Genomic DNA, 17,722 nt, shown 5'->3' on the forward strand with positions numbered 1-17,722 from the left:
ATAGCAAGTTCATTTAAGACTGCATTAGTAATATCCACCTTCATGGCACGTGTTTCTTAACTGTTTAGTTGAGCTGTTTTACAAATCAGATGTGCAAATACCAAAACCACCCTCTAATGCCTGAGAAAAATCAAACTTTTTCCCAAACCAAAATTGATGTATTGGCATATTAATGGAAGGCAATTCATTCCTCTAGTGGCAGTGTGCCACAGCAGTTGCTGCAGGTGTTACCTCTAAAAATTTTCAGCAGGAAACGTGTTTGGAAACAAATGAGGTCTCTTGGACAAAGAGGAAAGCAGGAGAGAATAAAGGACAAAGATACAAGACCCATCTGGCTACAAGAATGAGGCTTTAAAATTCTGATAAAATAGACATCAAAGTAAATTAATTTGAAATAGGAATTACTATAATATTCAGAATGCTGATTTCATGTCTCTGTCAAGGAAACTGACTTAAGCATCAACATGCATCTCACAGCCTGGAGCAGAAATAGGTGTGCATGTTGGCTTTAAGCCAGCTGGCATTTCATAAGTACCTCTTTTCCTCGAGGCTTGGGTAGCAGCAATCATGCTTATTAAGGTCCTGTAGAAGCAAGATAATACTGAAACTGTAGATGAAGCTGTATCTGACACAGTGATTTTGCTTGCAGTGCCTGAACTGTTCAAAAGGGAAGTGCAATATATATGTAAGTATTTGTGTGTGAAGAATAACTAACTACACATTTTCAAGTATACTTTGGTTCTGTTTCCCAGGGGGAAGATTAAAATTTCAGAGAAATTACTTCCATCCCTCAGTTTGCAATAATTCAAGGGCTTATTGCATCACACATTTTGATAAGGAAGACTAAAATAGTTTTCTGTGCTTGCTTTCTGTAAGTGATACTGATAAAATTGCATCCTCATCCATTACACAATTGCAATTACACAGCAAAGCTACTTAGATTCACCCAGATCTTCCAGGAAGGAGATCTGGTGAAAGCTGCATCATTCAACCTGAAAAATCCTTGGGTGTTTCCACAAATGTCTGATGGTCAGGCAGTACAGCTGTCTGTGAAGCGTCTCACTGCTGGGATACATTTGTTTTTATTGCTCTTGGTTCTTACTGATTAGATGGTCTACTGCTATCAACCTGAAGCTATTTCACTTCAAAAAGTGTTTTAAGACAATTTTGAAATGCTTTGCTTTTCCTGTTAACTTTGGGAAGTTTTGCTAAAAGCAGAAATAAATTGAACTTGGTCTTAAATCAAACAAAATCATAAGAAAGGTGGTTTTAGTTCTCAGAGATCTAAAGCAAATGAAAAGATAATTTTTCATGTGGGTAAAAAAGGCTGGGGATAAAAAGGAGTAGCAATCAACACGCCTCCAAGAGATTCAACAGTAAATGTGAAATATCTTCCAGATGTGGGTTTCATAATAGTATCCTTTTTATTAATGGTAACTAATGCTAATCATGGTAATAAGTGATTAACAAGGGTAAATAATGGAAGGTTTCTAATTTCACAAAATCTGATGTGTCAAGTGTTCAAACTACTTGCAGTCTGTTTTTGTAATACTCTCTTAAAGTGGATATTACTGCCTGTGGAAAATAGTATTTTCTCATTGGTAGCATTATTATCCATGGTTACTTACTGGTAGAAGCAGCACCCAAATTTGTTATTTGTGGTCTGAACTGGAAATAATCCCATATCTCCCCTCCAATTGCTTTTTATCTGCATCAGAAACACATTACATTGTCATAGACTATGTTAATATAGGCACAGGTTGCCTTGCTGAATGGGAAGTGTTGATGTTCAGATCCTTGACTCAGAGTGGGGACAGAGGAATTCAGGCTGCCTGCTGCCAGGATTAGGGGCAGCAAAAGCTGGGTTCTGAGTCCAGCTCTGTAACAGAAGCCCAGGAACGTGCTCACTGGTAGAGTCAGTTCTTGGGCTGCTTCCCCAGATCTCTGCCCTGTTTTTCTGCAGGTGTGATGAGTACGTCACACAGCTGGATGAGATGCAGAGGCAGCTGGCAGCTGCAGAGGATGAGAAGAAGACCCTGAACTCTCTGCTGCGCATGGCTATCCAGCAAAAACTTGCCCTGACCCAGCGACTGGAGGATTTAGAGTTCGACCACGAGCAGTCGCGGCGCAGCAAAGGCAAGCTGGGAAAGAGCAAGATCGGCAGCCCTAAAGTAAGTGAGGAGGCATCAGCCACCGTGCCAAGCATAGACACTTTCCTCCTGCATAGTCAGGGCCCACAGCAACCAAACTTACTGGTCAGCAGTGGCACTCAGAGGAAAAGGTATGCATGCAGTAATCTTTACAGTACAGTGCAGTAGCCAGACTTGCATTAAAGTCGTTCACTGTATTATAAACATAATGATTCCTTTCTTTATTTTTATTTTTTTTTTCTTTCCGTCCTTTGACTGGGGAGAAGGAGGCGGGGAGGATATGAGTATGAAATTCAAAGCCTGGCAACATGTGGTTCTGATCCACCTACTCACTGTTATTTCCTCCTTCTGAATGCAGTGTTTTGAACTATATTCTGTCAGTGTCTCGGTGCATCTTGTATGTCTTTAATATTAAATGTGAATGTATTTTCTTTAACAAGTTTTCTTTAAGTTTTCCCTATGGTTTTCCGTAATGAGCATCTGAAATAAAAGAAGGATTGTGCTCTATGAGCATTTTAGTGCTTAACATGAAAGAAGCTGCATTTCTTTGTTAAGCTCTGGTGCTCACTTGTTCTTTATCAGTGTGAAAAGAATATGGATGTGTTCACTCAGATCAATTTTTCTACACGGGAGCAAGAAACCTTTTGAAGGGGATGGCTGCCATTCATAACCTAATGCAAATATTTTGCTGTTCAAGCAGTGAGCTCATGTCTTGTGCCTGCCCCTGTCAAAACTCTCTAGGTGTGGGCATCTCCATGGTTTTGAAGATGAAGAGGACTCTGTAGAGAAGTCCTAGATTATCATCCCCCTTTCTTGTATGCTCTAATCACAATGCAAAACCAAGAGAACAATCAGGGAACCTTGTACAAGCTGACTTGAGGATGCTGAGATACAAGCCAACCTCATCTCCTCTTTCCCTAAGGTGAAGGAAGATTTCCAACGCAGGCAAGGTGTCCTGCTCTGGAAATGACATGGGGTGTCAACAATAGTTGATTATTATCTGTTAAGCAAGTTAAGATGATATTGTCATTCGTGAGGCTTTGAAAGGTAATTAAAGTAAAACTCTTTTGTTTCCATATGTATTTTTCTTGGATCTCCTGCAAGACTATTCTCACCTTCCCTTTGTGATCAGAGCCATCCCAGGACTTCAGGGACCTACCTCCAGAAATTATTAAGAGCCCCCCCTCATCCCGCCTCCACAGAATCATATCTTCTGAGGGGCCCCCCTTCCATGAGTGAATTCATCCATGGGCACCGTCTCAGCAAGGAAAAAAGGTTAACCGTGGCCATACCAGGTAAACATTTTTTCCTTGGGTGCATGTGGTGCTGAGTGGTTAGCAGAGCAGGGGACCCTCCCAGCACTGCAGATGCAATTTAATTTGGGCACTTTCTTGAAAAGCAAAATGTCTCCTCCTGTGTCATGGGTGGCAGGAGATGACGTTCTGCCGGCAGCGGCCCAAACTGGTTTCAGATGCAGTGTGGAAAGTCCTCCTGTGGTGCATGTGGTGCAGTCCCACTGGCATCCACAGAGGCTGCACCCCTGTGCCTGGGTGGAGCGTAGCCTGCTGGTGGCATTGGTAGTTTCCCCTGGCAGACACAAATCCCATGGGATAGAGGAGTCAGAGGTGTGAGGACCAGCGAGGGAGTGGCTGGCAGTGTGCAGGAGCCTCCCCAGCACCCCTCTTGTCACCCTGGAGCACCCAGTCAGGTTTTTCCAAAGGGTGGTGTTCAACTCACAGAAGGCTTATTTTATACAAATTGAGTCATGAAATGAATCCGTGCAGGAAGGTTTTGCTCTTAATTTCCTGCCAAAACGTAGCATCTGCTTCAAATGAGGCACAGAAAGAAAATGCAAACTGGGATGACATTTCAAAGGTGTGATAGCTTTCTTCTCCTGAGGGAACAGCTAATAATTTCTTATCTTCTGCACCTGAGCAGGACCTTTAGCCTTTAACTGGGCACAGTCTTGTCTGGTGGTAATTTTGTTAATTCTTTGTTTTGAAATATGTTATACACAAAAAGCATAAGTAGAAAATATGAAAGCTAAAACCCATAAAAGTAGTTTCTGCTTGAGTAAATGTTTATTCTGGGAAGCTGAGCAGTATCCTGTAGTAGGTTATATTTCTTACCTAGAGCCATCAGTGTCAGAGCTGCCTTTGGGTAGTGCCATGCAAGTAACACCCACTCAGAGGACAAGTGTAGAACGGCAGAGAGTCTAAACAAGACATTCTCCTAGGGTGTGTTGCAGTAAATAAATCAAAGAGCTGTCTCCTGAGGAGAAAAACATGGGAGTGAGGGGAAAGAAGCATCTGATACCTCATGGAACATCTCAGATGCGTGGACCACAGATTGAGAAACGCTGACACAGTCTTTTTGTCCAGTAACAGAGACCAAAGGATGAAGCAGCCTGAATGGTAGAATTGTCCAGAAAGTTCTTTATCTGGAGTCTTACCTGTCACTTTGGGTACATCTCTACATATTTAAAGTGTAAGGGTCTTGAGACAGGGTCACTGATTTATTTTACAGTTGTCCTTAGGAATCTGCAACAATCTCAGTTTTCTGAATGCATGTCAGAATTTTATACCATCACATGGCTTTAGTCTCAGCCTGTGAGACTGACAGGTCCAAACCCGAGATTTTTCTGAGCATTTGGATTCCAGTGTTGGCAGGACAAGGTTAGTTCAGGATTAAGCAGGGAATTATTCATCATTGTTTTTACCAGTTTCTGGAAGATTTCTTACGGTTATTAACAGATGAAAGGAATGATGCACCAAGTAGGATTTTTTCACCATCTGTCTAATTATCTGTTTCCTGAAAGTAAGGAACAGTGAAGAATGTTATTCTGCTGCTTTTATTGAGAATGTTTAAAAGCCTTGTCTTACAAAGAGGTTCTGTTCTCAGATGATTTTTGCAGTCAAGCAAGGCAGCAAAAAGTGTAGCAACCCACACTTGTTTCTTCATCAGAGAGGGTGCAAAAAAGCAGCATCCAAACTCAAACCCTGTGGAGCAAAGAGTAGCTTGGCTTGAGGCTGAATCCCCAGGAGCAGAGTGAGAATTAATCAAACCTACATTAAACAGAAACACGTTTTGGTTTTGTTCTTTTAAATTTGTGAATTATTTCCTTCACAAGAATTTGTGCGAGAGCTTCCCTGTCCTTTCATGAGCTCCCAGAGATGTGGGGACTGGGAGGCTTTAACTGGCGATGTGTTTGGTTGGAGATGGAGACCAAGAGCCAAAATAGCTGCAGTTGGTGGCAGCACAAACGGGACAGGTTCCTCTGCCCCTGAGCCCCGTGCAGTAGCGAGCTGTGCCTATGTTTCTCTTGCTCCTCCTCCTGGACTTGGTGCTTGGCACAAGAGGCTGCCTTTGCTTTGCTGCTGGCTACCTGGAGAGGGAAAGCTGCTTTTGGCAGAGGAAGAGGAGCTGAATTGAAGACCTCTTAAGCAAGAGATTGTCATGTCCTGCTTCATTTCCACTTGAATGCCTTTGGCCTTAGATCAGCATACAGGTACTTCTGACACAAAGCTGAGACAGCACGACTTGATCTGGGCTTTCTAATTGAACTAATGGCTCTTAACTGCCCGCAGGGGCTAAAAATACCACTCGGTGCTTTTCCGAAGTATCGTGTTCCCTTTCTCCTAGGTAATGGCATGCATTTAACTTTGTTGTTTGTTTCTTCTTTGCTTCTGTTCTGCTGACATGTATTTTTACTCTTTCAAGTCTTTATTCTTCTGATAACATCCAGTATGTGCCCAGCACAATTCCAGCCCACCTTTGGATGTGTTTGTATTTGTTTTCCTAACTATGTGAAAAAGTCAGGGCATGTAGAAAGCCTAGTGCTAGGTTTGGCAGTGTGTAACACTGAAAAATGACCTTTCCTTTGCAGTTGTGTTCAAACTCCTTAAATATGAAGTCACTAAGTGCCTCTTAATATACCACAGTCCCAAATATGAAGTATGGTTCTCTCAACCTCTTCAAGGAAAGAACAAGCCTAAAAAGGTCTCCTGTAGTGTCTGCCTCGACAGCACTCTTTTCTCTGTCAGATACTTTAGCATGGCAGTTCCAAAAGTTGAATAGAAAGTTCTGCGATTTTAGCTGAAATTTGAATCAAGATCCTCATGTAGAAGATGTACCTGAAGTAAGAGGTTTCCCAGCAGGTTATGAGAAGGACAGTTACCAATGGCTGCAGTTCTCACTCGGGGTCAACAACAAACCACCTGAGAATCTCCTTTGCTGGAGCACTCTCCAAACAAAATGTGGTGGATGCTTCTTTCCTCTGTTGTTTATGCTTAGTATTTAAAATCCCATACAGGAAAACACTGTAAAAAGTAAAGTATTTCGTATTTTGTAGGAATATAGATCATGAGATCATAATGAGCGATCCTTCATTTTAGAGAAATCTGTATGGTCATATCTATTTTATTTTATCACAATAGAAAAAGGAAAGTAGTAGCCTTAAATGTAACACATTTCCCTCAAATTCCAAGCCCAGATGAGGTCAGGTATTTGGTTGATCCAAGCCAGGATAGACCCATGGATTTCAACAGAACTATGCTAGTTTGCAATGATCAAAATTGTGCATTTTTGTAGTGTTTAATTGTTCTTCATTGTTACAAACCATTTCATAAAATGGTTCTTCTAAAAACCTTTAAAAAACCCCAAAAAAGACCAAATCTGCAAAATTAGGTGGTTTTGTAGGGTCACTCATTTCTGAAAGCACATTAAATCTGAAAGCACGCTTGCTTTTCAGCTGTCTTTCAAGAGTGATTTACAGCCTGGCATTTAATTCCCACAAGAAGAGACTGATGTGGAAGATAAAGACAGCACAAAAAATGCCACATAATAGTATAGCAACTGCTCAGGCACTGAGCTCACCACCTACCATACATAATTGAGAGTATATAATAGTTACTCTTACTGAAAAAATAATCCAAGATTAATTTCTGATGTAGCTCTATACTTACAGCAAATCAAATATGAATCACAATATGATGCAAATAACTAGCTCTTGTTTGTTGGTTTGCATTCTTACCACAAAATTTAACTTCATTTGTAAAAACTCTTATCTCAAAGGCAATTCCTAGAGTGTCACCAAGAACTAACAACATCTGTAGGTGGAAAGTAATTTTAAAGCTAACAAGGAAAAGAAAATGAAAAATCTCAATAACCCAAATGTTGAGGTCCTAGGAAGTCTTATAATGAAATCTTTAAGCTGGAGCTCAAGGGAAATTGCTTAAGTAGTCTTTGCTACTTGCCTTTACACTGAGAGTGGTTTAAAATGTGAAGAATAGGTAAGAAACCTAGGAATGCATTGACCTGTTTGATGTAGCACAAACACAATTTAACACAACAAGGAGCAGAGGGTCTTCTGAGTAGGGTGGTACTTAGTGTTATAGGGAATTAAGGGCTTTTGATTGGCCATGTGAGGTATTGAGTAACCCCTCTTGGCTCAAGGGATGAGGTATACACTCTCATGCTATTTTAAAATATTTGTTCTTTCTAGATTTTGAGCTTTTTTAAAGTGCAGTGTTTTAGATGTGACTTTCCAAAATATTCTATAAAAGATTATTCTTTGTGTAATCAGAAGGTCATGTTCCTTCTGTATTTTTCTTTAAATAACCTTAAACTGGAACTTGGCATATGGGGCAAGATTGGGTTTTGCCCCTCCTTCTTGCTTCATCTTGTTTAAGTAGTGTGAAGACATGGGAAATCCTCTTCAAAGGGTGTGTTGTGAGTAGAAGCTCCCTTTCCCTCCCCTTTTGGATGCAGGGATTGGGAAAATGAGCAGAGATTTTCAGGCTGACACCTCTCTGCACAGAGGAGGCTGTCTGGAGAGGTGTGCCTGTGTAAAGGTCAGGGAAATACATTTTTGATAGCAAGTTTGTGTCCTTTCCTTGTGTGATGAAAAGGGTTTACATTCAAGGTCTTTAGCTGTGCACATTTTTTGTTTGTTTAGGAATATTTTACCAAAAACAGTTTCAGCTTTGCTTTTGAGCTGAAGTACCAATGAAAGTGCCTCACAGATTTCTAAGCCCTGCTGCTGTAGGCATTGCTGCAATATCTCAACTTTGCTTTTTTATGCATGTCTCAATTTTGAAACCGCTGGACTGTCAGAAATCTGCACACAGAAAGCACAGCTTCTTTTATAAATGGTTGTGGAGGAAGTCCTTTGAGGAACACTCTCAGCTCAGAAATGAATTTTGCCGGGGTGTGCTTCATAGATTTTTGTGATTGCTCAGGTCACACAGTGAGGAGTTTTAAATATTTCTTATTTCTCTTTTGGGAATGAATTTTATAGATTAATGAAGAGGAAAATCAACACGATTAGGATCTAGATACTCCTTTCTGTGCTAATTTTAAGTCAGATAATTTTATACTGAGCTATTATGAATGTGGATTTTTCTGTATACTAAGTGAAAGAGTTTATTCTTGAAAAGCAGGGCAGGTGGTTAACCAAGCCACCACTATTATATAAGATGCAGCCATATAATATTTAACTAGTGTCTTGGTTTGGAAAGACAGGAGTCTGCTAAGGAAGGCAGGAGCCTCCCCTGAAATTGAGAATGTAAACCCTCCCCACCCCTCCGAATTGCTACAATTTTAAATTAAGGGGCTCTCAGGCAAAGATATGGGAGCAGGAAATAACAGTTCTTTAATAGGGAAGAAATAAAAAGAATAAAATAAACAATACAGTCCACTGGAACAACACTGACAGAGTCAGAACCCAACCTGACACCCTGTTGGTCAGGGTGCTGGTGGCAGTCCGATTGAAAATGTGGCTGCAGTCCTCTGAAGTATCAGGTGTGGTTCTGTTGGAGCAAGGGGGTTCTGTAGAGAAGGATGTAGTCTTCCTCTGAAGATCCAGGAGGAAAAGGCAGCTGCTGTTCCTCTGGGGAATCTCGTGGAGAAATAAACTGAAACTGCAATTTCAGAATCTTGGAGTATATGGGGTAGCAGTGCTTGGCTCCTCCCTCTGGGCGGAGCATCTCACAATGGGATGTTAATAGTTCTTATCAGTCATGCACCGATATTCAATAGTCTGTTATCAGCGGAGGTCCCCTCCCGAGGAAGGTGTGAATGTGGTCATTCAAAGAGAGAGATAAGGCAAACTGCTCACTTGACAAGGTAATCAGCCATACAGATGGTAATGGAAAACATCTTGCATGCAATCTTCAACAACTAGTCAGGCTGGTCTGTTCTGAATTGTTCTCTCAGGAAAGTTTGATTTCCTTCATCCAAGCAATCCAAAGCATGGAAGTTCTTCAGAACCATTATTTTTTTAAAAAACTCATGGCTTTATTCTGATAGCACAAATTTAGTCTGAGTACAAATTGCCCTTTGCTTCATTAGAGATCCATGGACGATTCTTATAAGAAAGGATGTTGTATTTTTATCTACTGGGAATGTATTTGTGGTGATGATGATCCTGTAACTGCAAGATGTCTCTGATCTTGTACAATCAGACAGACCACTGGCTGTTGTGAGACTCGTGTAATATTGGTTTAATCTGTCTCTGCTCTTAATGAAAAATGGATTTTGTTTTTAGTAGATTTTTAAAAATTCATGTGTAAGGGTTTTTTTTAAACCTGAATATGACACTCTTCACAAAAGGGATAATTCAATCATTATTTACTTATTATCTGTGTTCTCTTTTTTTGTTCTGCATTGTCCTATTTTCTGTGGGTTCTGTAAACATGCCATATTTGTGTCTGTGTGTGTTCATTGTTTGATGAGCAGTGTCAGTGCATATATACAGATCCATGTATATATCTTCCTGCTCTCAGGGCCATGTCCTGCATCTGATGTGCTCATTTAGCTCAGCTTAATGAGCGGTGCATATTTATGCCACTTCAAGCATGGTGTGTTGTCCCTGTGGAGGCCATTTTGAATTTGAAGAACAGTGTCCTTGCCAAGGACATTGGTTGGCTGTAACTGATAAAGAATTCAGCTGGCTAAATGTACTTTTACCTCTTGGTGCCACTGTGAACAGGACCTTTTCACTCTGTGCTTTTCCTCTCTTGCATTTAGCTTTCCAGTTGCCACTGATGAGACCAAGCCCATACATTTCATGCTGATCAATATAATTTAGCTACTTCAATATGATTTAGCTATTATGGCATGAATTCGCTGCAGTTCTACAAGTTTAGTTTATTTTTTATTTATGTTTTTTCACTTTTTAAAGAAAGCAATCCTGAAATAAAATATTTTTTCATAGAAGCCCTAATTTGTTTGATAAGACATTAAATAATAATAATAAAAAAAGACTGCAGTGAAATCCATGCCTTACTGCTGTATATTTTCATTAAAAGGTTATTGACATTTCTCTCTCTATCTAAGCTATGACATCATTGCTGGATGGAATGGTTTACATTAGCATCATTTGTTGAAGTTCTCCAGTGAAGTCTTACTTAGACTTCTGTTTGTTTGGTTTTTTTTATCTAGCTAAACAAGCACACAGATGACACATCAAATCTTTAAAGCATTTTACCAGATATTTGTTGTTTTCTCTGAAAATTTTAGGCTTTGGAATCCAGTCCTATCAATTAACTGAAACAGAGATTGAAATATCCTTACAATGCTGGTGACAAAAGTCATCCATCTCTATCTTCTTTCATGACTTGTTGATTTTTGCCATCAAATACACAGGAATGTTCAATATTGTGCCTTTTGCCTCATAAATTAGGCAAAAGGGAAGTGAGTCTCTCTTTAAATTAGACATGCTGACATTTTAGCTCTGTAATAGAGCAGTTCCTTGGGATGTTGTGGTGTTTGGAGGAAGCTCACAGCAATTCTTTAAACCACACTAGTGTCCTTGATTGTAAGTATCTCCCTGTCTGCATTTTTTAGGGGTATAAGAATCTTATAATTGTAACTTATGTTGTTTCTTCCAAAGCCTACTAAAGTTACTGTTCCCACTGACTTCAAACTTTGGATCAGGCTCTTCTTTATCTGTATAATAGTGCAAGTATTTTTGCTCTGGACGATTTTGTGACCTGAAATGTATCCTTATGTTTCCATGGTAAACAACAAGATTGAAATGTGATGATTTATGTAATTTTAAGACCTTTCTTTTCCTCTTTTGAAATGTTTAAAATGTGTGTGTCTTTTAATAAGTGTTTCATGAATCATCAGACCTTTCTAAATGTGCTTTTTATGAACTGTGTATGAAAGATAGGAACTGAAGATATATTTTTCAGCTTATGCCATTTCCATTTCTGCTGTTTTACTAACCCATTATTTAGCTTCTCAGTAGATTTAATGAGGAATTATTTAAAGCATTCAGAGAAACCATTTGAGAAATATCACAAGCACGTCGTGATATAGAAAGTGTGAAAAAGGCTACAGAGCTGACAAGGAACCTCTTAATGTTCTGAGCCTGTAACTGGAGAAAAATGCATTTCACTAATTTTGTTAACAATGAGGTATTATTCCTTCTTTAAAAGCTATTCTTAATATGAGCTGCAGGAAAAGGCAAGACTAGAATATGGCTTTATCACTGTTCTTTGAGCTAGCAGGCACATTACTACTGAGCTGATGGGGGAACAGCTCTCTAGATTTTGGATAATTCAGGTCTAAAAAGGAAATACAGGTCAAGTCAAGCAGAATAAGGAAATTAAGGGTACAAGCACTCCATGTAGCATTAGATGAAAGAACTCACCAGGACATAGCCAAGGAACCTGACATGTTCTGGAAAGCCCCTGAATCAGTGACCTACTAAACCAGGGCTGTCTGTGCTGTGTGCCAAGCAGGGCCTGAAGTGGTTAGTGATGCTCCATGAGTCTGCCTGTGGAAATCACCAAGACAGACAGCATTTCTCTAAATGCCAGAAGAAAATAGCAGTTAAACTCCCTACCTGCTCTTACTCTTGAGAAGCATTTAACAGCAAGCCCTGTGTTAGGTTAACTCTGCCTGACCTTGTCCTAAAGTACTCAGAGGAGGAGCAGAAGGAGAGTCTGTGTCAGGAGCTTGTGATTGTAGAAACAGTGGGACGTTCCTGAGCCTGCTTTGCAAGAAAAAGAAGATGGGCACGGGAAGATGACAGGAGATGAGGATTTTACATGCATCCTACTGCTGGCCCACTGCATTTTAGGGCAATGTATAGGTATTGGTAGTTACTGGCAGTTCAGCAGCAGGCTCACATCTTTAATTCTTCAAATAGTTTTTAAGAAGACTAAGAAATAAGTAGTGGAAGAATTAATTGTTGTTGCAACTTCTCCAGTTAAAAGTGAACTAAGCTATTAAGTGTCCTGAACAGCAAGCTTAAGATGTGGGTTACCTGTGTACTTGGACTCTCAACACAGGAATTTCATAGTAGATTATCTTTACCATGAAGAAAGCTGGAAAAGACACTTGGTTGACACATTTCTCTCTCTCCAAGCAGTGATCCATTATTCAGTTTAATGGAACTGAGGTAGAATTGAGACAGTGGGAAATCACACATAATGTGGGTGCTGGAAAGTGTGCAGGAGCTAAGGGGCACCTGGTGAAGTTGATTTGGCTGCCAGTGTGCAGCAGTGCCAGGATGGGGCTGGCCCTCGTGGAGTGGTAGAATGGCTCTGCCAAGGGCCAGTCCTCCTGCACTGCTCCTTTGGCTTACAGGACGAGCTGAATCAATCCTGGTCTGAGCAAGCTGGAGTTAGTTAGGCCAGCCAGGCTCCAGGTGGAGCTGCTCCACCAGAGCCCTCTCCTTCCAGGGCAGCCTGCAGAAACACGGAGCTGTGTCCACTTTTCAGCTGACAGACTGATCTGCTGGGGCTGTGTGTAGGGCAGAGGTAACTGTGTTATTTACAGACTCAAACTGACCCTGGGAGCAGGAGAAGGGAGAGACTTCTAATCTTTGACCTGTGCCATTGTTTGTGGCTTTTTCTGAAGGTGAGTCACAGCTGTCCTCTCACCAGCTGTTGTTTGTGATAACTATTGCCTCTTAAAGATCCCTCTTATTCTTTGTGATAACTATTGCCTCTTAAAGTTCCTCTTGGCCTTGAGGAAGGTCAAAGATTTCTTGGCATTCATTAGAAAAAATGAAGATAAATTACAAGTGAAAACAGCTGTCAAATAATTGTATAAACTTATGTCCTTGTCACTCCTGTAGATAAACTGTTTGAGGACTTCTCATCCTGTCATATTGCAGCTTGAAAGCATCTCTACAAATCTCAGCAAGGAGGGCAAGCATCTTAGTACCCTCTGCCCCATTCTTCTTGACATCTCACATTTGTCTTTTGGTTTGGAAATTTTCCTTGTTTCTCACCTTTGAGCAGAGAGGATTGATTTATTGTCTTTGTAGGTCTTGCTCTGTGATGTGACACGTTTTTACATCTGCACAACTAGAAGGCTGCTGATCTGTTCTTTGCCCAATACTTTCAACTCATGCCCAGTACTTTCCACCCCTTTATTCTTTCCCATTAAATTGACATTTCAGGGATGAAAACAATTCATGACCATATTAGTGGAGACAGCTTCTCTGGGCAAGTAGATTTTCAGTAACAGCTTCATAACATGTTATCAAATTCCTCAGACTTGGTGGAGCAAGTTCAGTTGACATTGGGTAGCCTAACACAAAGTCAGATAGCCTGAAAACTTTTACCTAGGAAAGAAGGAGTTTCTGTTGGATTGAAGTGATCAATGGGATGCTAGGAAGGGTTTGTTTTAACAGACTGAAAAAGCCTCAGTCTCACATTTGGTCATAAACATTTATTGACAGATTTTCATTTATCAAGAACATATTTTTGACAATGTTTTCATATCAGAAATGCAAAATATGTAACAGTACCTGTTGAATGATTTACTGTTTAGCTCTCAATTTTACCCTTCCACATAAAAGAGGGGAAAAAATTTCATTGATTACCTGAACAAAGTGCAGTTAAAAGTCTTTTTTGCTTATCTTGAGATTCTGAGTAGTCTTGCTGTTTGAGAGCACTCTGGAGATTAGGAATTTACTGAGAGTCAAAATGTGCTGAAATGTTCATTGCAGTGTGCTGGGTCCTGAGCAGGTGGGACTGGAAATGCTTGCATGTAGATTTTTCACTGAGGACATTGCTGATGTCAACAGAAGGCAAGCCCATCTCAGACACAAATAACCCAATAAGGCAGACCTGTGTTGGTTAGAGTCACCCAGTTCACAGACTGGAGGGCAGAGCACATCTTGTGACACCAGGGAAGTGTATTGTTTTTGTGGCTGAGCCAAAGGGAAGCACAGGAAAATACTCTCTTTTTGGTGAGATTTGCTCTCAGCAGATAATTTATGGCAGCACATTCAGTGCTCATGTGAGCAGATGTAGTTTCTCTGAGCCTGTTTTTTTTTTTAAATGCTTTTACATCAGGAGCTGATTAGCCTGATTAGGATTAGGTTCCAAAGGAAAATCAGCGGTGGCTAATCTGTGAGAGAGGAAATCTCTGAGCCCTTTACATCATCATTGTCCAAGTGGCTAAAATGTCAGGAACTGAAAAATTGAAACAGGACTGACATATAGCACAAGTCAAAGCTCACATTTCCAGTAGAGCCAGTGGTAGGTGTTGTTGGATAGTGTCACAAGACTCTGCAGGCACAAGTCCTGCTGAATTCAGTGAAAACTGGCATGTGACTTTCTGTGTACAACAGCTGCTCTTTGCCATCTCTGGTTGAAATGAGCACTAAAATTAATTTCTTTGTTATAGGTTCATGGAATTGTAAAAGGACTTGAGATCAGCCAACTCATCCCCTGCCCCAAAGTGGTTTATTTGCTAACAGCAAGTGAAGATGATGGAGAAATAAGATAGTCTGTATTTAATAACTTTATTTTTTTTGGTGGTAGTGTCAGAAGACACAGCAAAAAGTGTAATCTGTGTCTGTACCCCAAGTACCTTCTACATAAATGACACTGTCCTTTCACTCTGTAGCTTGTCTGACAGGCCGTGATATTTAAAATGTACAAGTAACAGGGTTCTTTCAATGTGATTTTAAAATTTATTTTTATTTTTTTTAGTAAAAATGAACATGTCTTTCTAACCTTGTCTTTATGGCATGTGACATTAGAATTAGTGAAGAGTTTTTGGAGACTTTTAACCTTCAGCAGAGTTTTCAGAAAGAAACAAACATTTCCTTAATACAGGCAGGAGTTCCTTAGTAGAAAGAAGTCATTTTATGATTGTCATGACATTAGAGAAGGGTGTTATAAATCCTCCAAAATACTTAAAAGGATTAAATATAGAAGGAATAAAGTTAGCTCTCGCAGAGCTACTTGGACATAAGTAGATAAGAAGCTCCTTTGAATTTGAAATGTGTCTGTGTAAGCCATATGCATTCTGCTTAGCTCTTTGCTAGCATAATCCTCAGAAACTTCACTCCTGGAGGATGTGGGAGGACGATTCAGTCATCTTAAGACATGTGGATCACTAGATCTGGTCCTGATGTGAACGTGAGCCAGACTGCAAGAGCTTTGCTGACACCAGCTAGAATAGTGTTTCACACAAAGTCAAGGGAGTATGCTCACTGAAATATTATTACCCAGCTTGCATAATCCTCCCAGAACCTGGCTCACTATTCAAGCATTCTGCCAAGTGTAGCAGATCAAGATGCATCATAAAATATTTGCACCATGTTTGAGATATTAGAGCAGGATCATAAATCAGGCATTTGTGTTGTTCTGGGAAAGCCTGTCAGAACAATTTCTTCTGTATGAGCGAAACCTTTCTGCACCTTTTCATCACACAGCATTCTATTCTGTATTTCTTTCCTCATTGATGACCTTGTATACCCTGTCAGGCATGACTTTACTTTGGACTTCTGCAAACTATTTTGTTTAGAATAAAGCATTTATTAATTTTTTTTTGCCATCATTTTCTGTCTGCAGTTAGCCTGATCTGTCTGTTCCTCAGACACCTCTTATTTTAGTTGAGCTCTGTGCTGAAATGACAGGCCCTTCTATTCATGACCCAAATACATTGCTAACTCTTGCACTCCTCTGCTAAAAGATGCAGTGAGGACTGTAGTGACAATCCTGGTAAATGAGAGTGGCAGAGTATTCTTTCTTACTCCATTTCTCATGCCAGCACAAACTCTGCTCTTATTTTTCTAGAAAACAGGTTCCAAACCCTTTTTCTCTGTGCTGAAAGCAGGAAGGAACCAGTGATTTGGGTACACTTGCTTCTTACCCACTGGAGGTCAGCACAGATCTTCACAGGAGCTAGGGAGAGGCCCTGTGGGCTGGTATGGAAGGGAAATGTTGTAGCAGTGGATATGATGCTCAGTGTGCTATGAAGATGTGTTGCTCTGCAGCACTTGATGTCATCTCAGTACTCTTGACAGCAAATTACTTGCATGTTCTTCCACTGATTGAGGCAAAGAATAGAAGGGGGTTTTGAAACATATCTACATTGTAAAGAGAAATGAATATTGGCACTGAGCTTTAAGAAGCAACCAGTTAAAAAAATCAAATTCTTTCCAAGTATGTGGAGTTCCCTTGTCTTGTTTTTATGGTTTAGGGGAAAATAACCCAGTTCCATCAAACAAGTTGAGAATCAGGTTGAAGCAGGCAGGAAGGATGATAGGTCTGCATGTCATACTGGAGACAAAAAATAATCTCCAGTAATTTTTCATAGGCTCAGAATTTCAGCCATAGATTCTAATGTTTGAAAAGATCCTGATGTCTCTGTTGTGTGACAGTCTGAATCACACAGACAGTGGAATGAAAGGCCAGAATGCTGCAGGGAAGAAGAGAAAATCTTGAGATCTGGAAATCTCAGTAAACACTACCGATTTAGAAAGCAGGATTGCCTTGTTCAACTACTTCCATGAAGCCCCACAAGTATTATCCAGTCTAAAGCTGTCTTCATATTTTGAATGTCACAGGAAAACATAGCAATGAAGGATTATTTGGCTTTACTGTTGTTTAATAAATAAGGAACCATAATACAGCTTTGCAAGTGATTAATGTGGAAACTTCTTTGACAGGGAATTGATAAAATAATTGAGACTAAACAGTGAAGTTGACTGTATCAAGTTCTCCCTTTTTCCTACAAAAAACCCCAATCTCACAAGCATTGTTCAGAAATTGAAAATATTCTCTTACAGCTCTTTCTTGTATGTTGTAATGAGATGACATAATTGTTTTTACATGGATATAAGTTTTTTGGATAAATTTTGAGTAGCTTTATTGACACTTTTCATGTTAGATGTGAGCAAAACAAGATGATGAGCAGAAGAATGAGAAGTACAAGGTTTAAACCCAGATCCTGAATACAGCCTGTTACTGCTGTCTGCTTAAACAAAAATTTGTCAGTGCTAAGGGAAAACAAGCAAAAATGTTTCCAGTGCTTCTTCTGAAAAGGAGAAAAAGGCAACAGCCAATGTCACTGCTATCAGAAAAAAAGGTGTTTCTGTCAGATAAGGCACCAAGAGCACATTCCTCACTAAATCTCTCCCTGAGATGCCTAGCCTGTGTAGTGCTGTTACTAACCCTTGCTCTGTAATCTCTCTGTATATATGTCTAATTTATCAGTTTCTTGTAGATTGTCAGCAGCCTGCTGCCTCCATACCGCCACACGGCTCACAACTAGCCAGGGGGCCAGATTGCCAGACTGTCAGGTAAACTCCA

The 17,722-nt window shown here is 40.1% G+C and overlaps 1 protein-coding gene across 6 annotated transcripts in view; it reads left to right on the forward strand.

The window, feature by feature from the left end:
• BICD1 (BICD cargo adaptor 1) overlaps nt 1-17,722 on the forward strand; it is a 171,249-nt gene that overhangs the window by 142,075 nt on the left and 11,452 nt on the right. The window contains exons 7-9 of one of the 6 annotated variants that reach the window (XM_030960038.1): nt 1,964-2,281; nt 3,255-3,445; nt 17,637-17,712. In XM_030960038.1, the coding sequence (XP_030815898.1) occupies nt 1,964-2,281; nt 3,255-3,445; nt 17,637-17,712 (585 nt within the window). Of the gene's footprint in view, nt 1-1,963; nt 2,282-3,254; nt 3,446-17,636; nt 17,713-17,722 lie in introns of those variants that run through there. The other 5 variants (XM_030960032.1, XM_030960034.1, XM_030960035.1 and 2 more) reach the window with 5 other exon arrangements.

The sequence above is a fragment of the Camarhynchus parvulus genome, chromosome 1A (assembly GCF_901933205.1).
Source record: "Camarhynchus parvulus chromosome 1A, STF_HiC, whole genome shotgun sequence".
Classification (NCBI taxonomy): domain Eukaryota; kingdom Metazoa; phylum Chordata; class Aves; order Passeriformes; family Thraupidae; genus Camarhynchus; species Camarhynchus parvulus.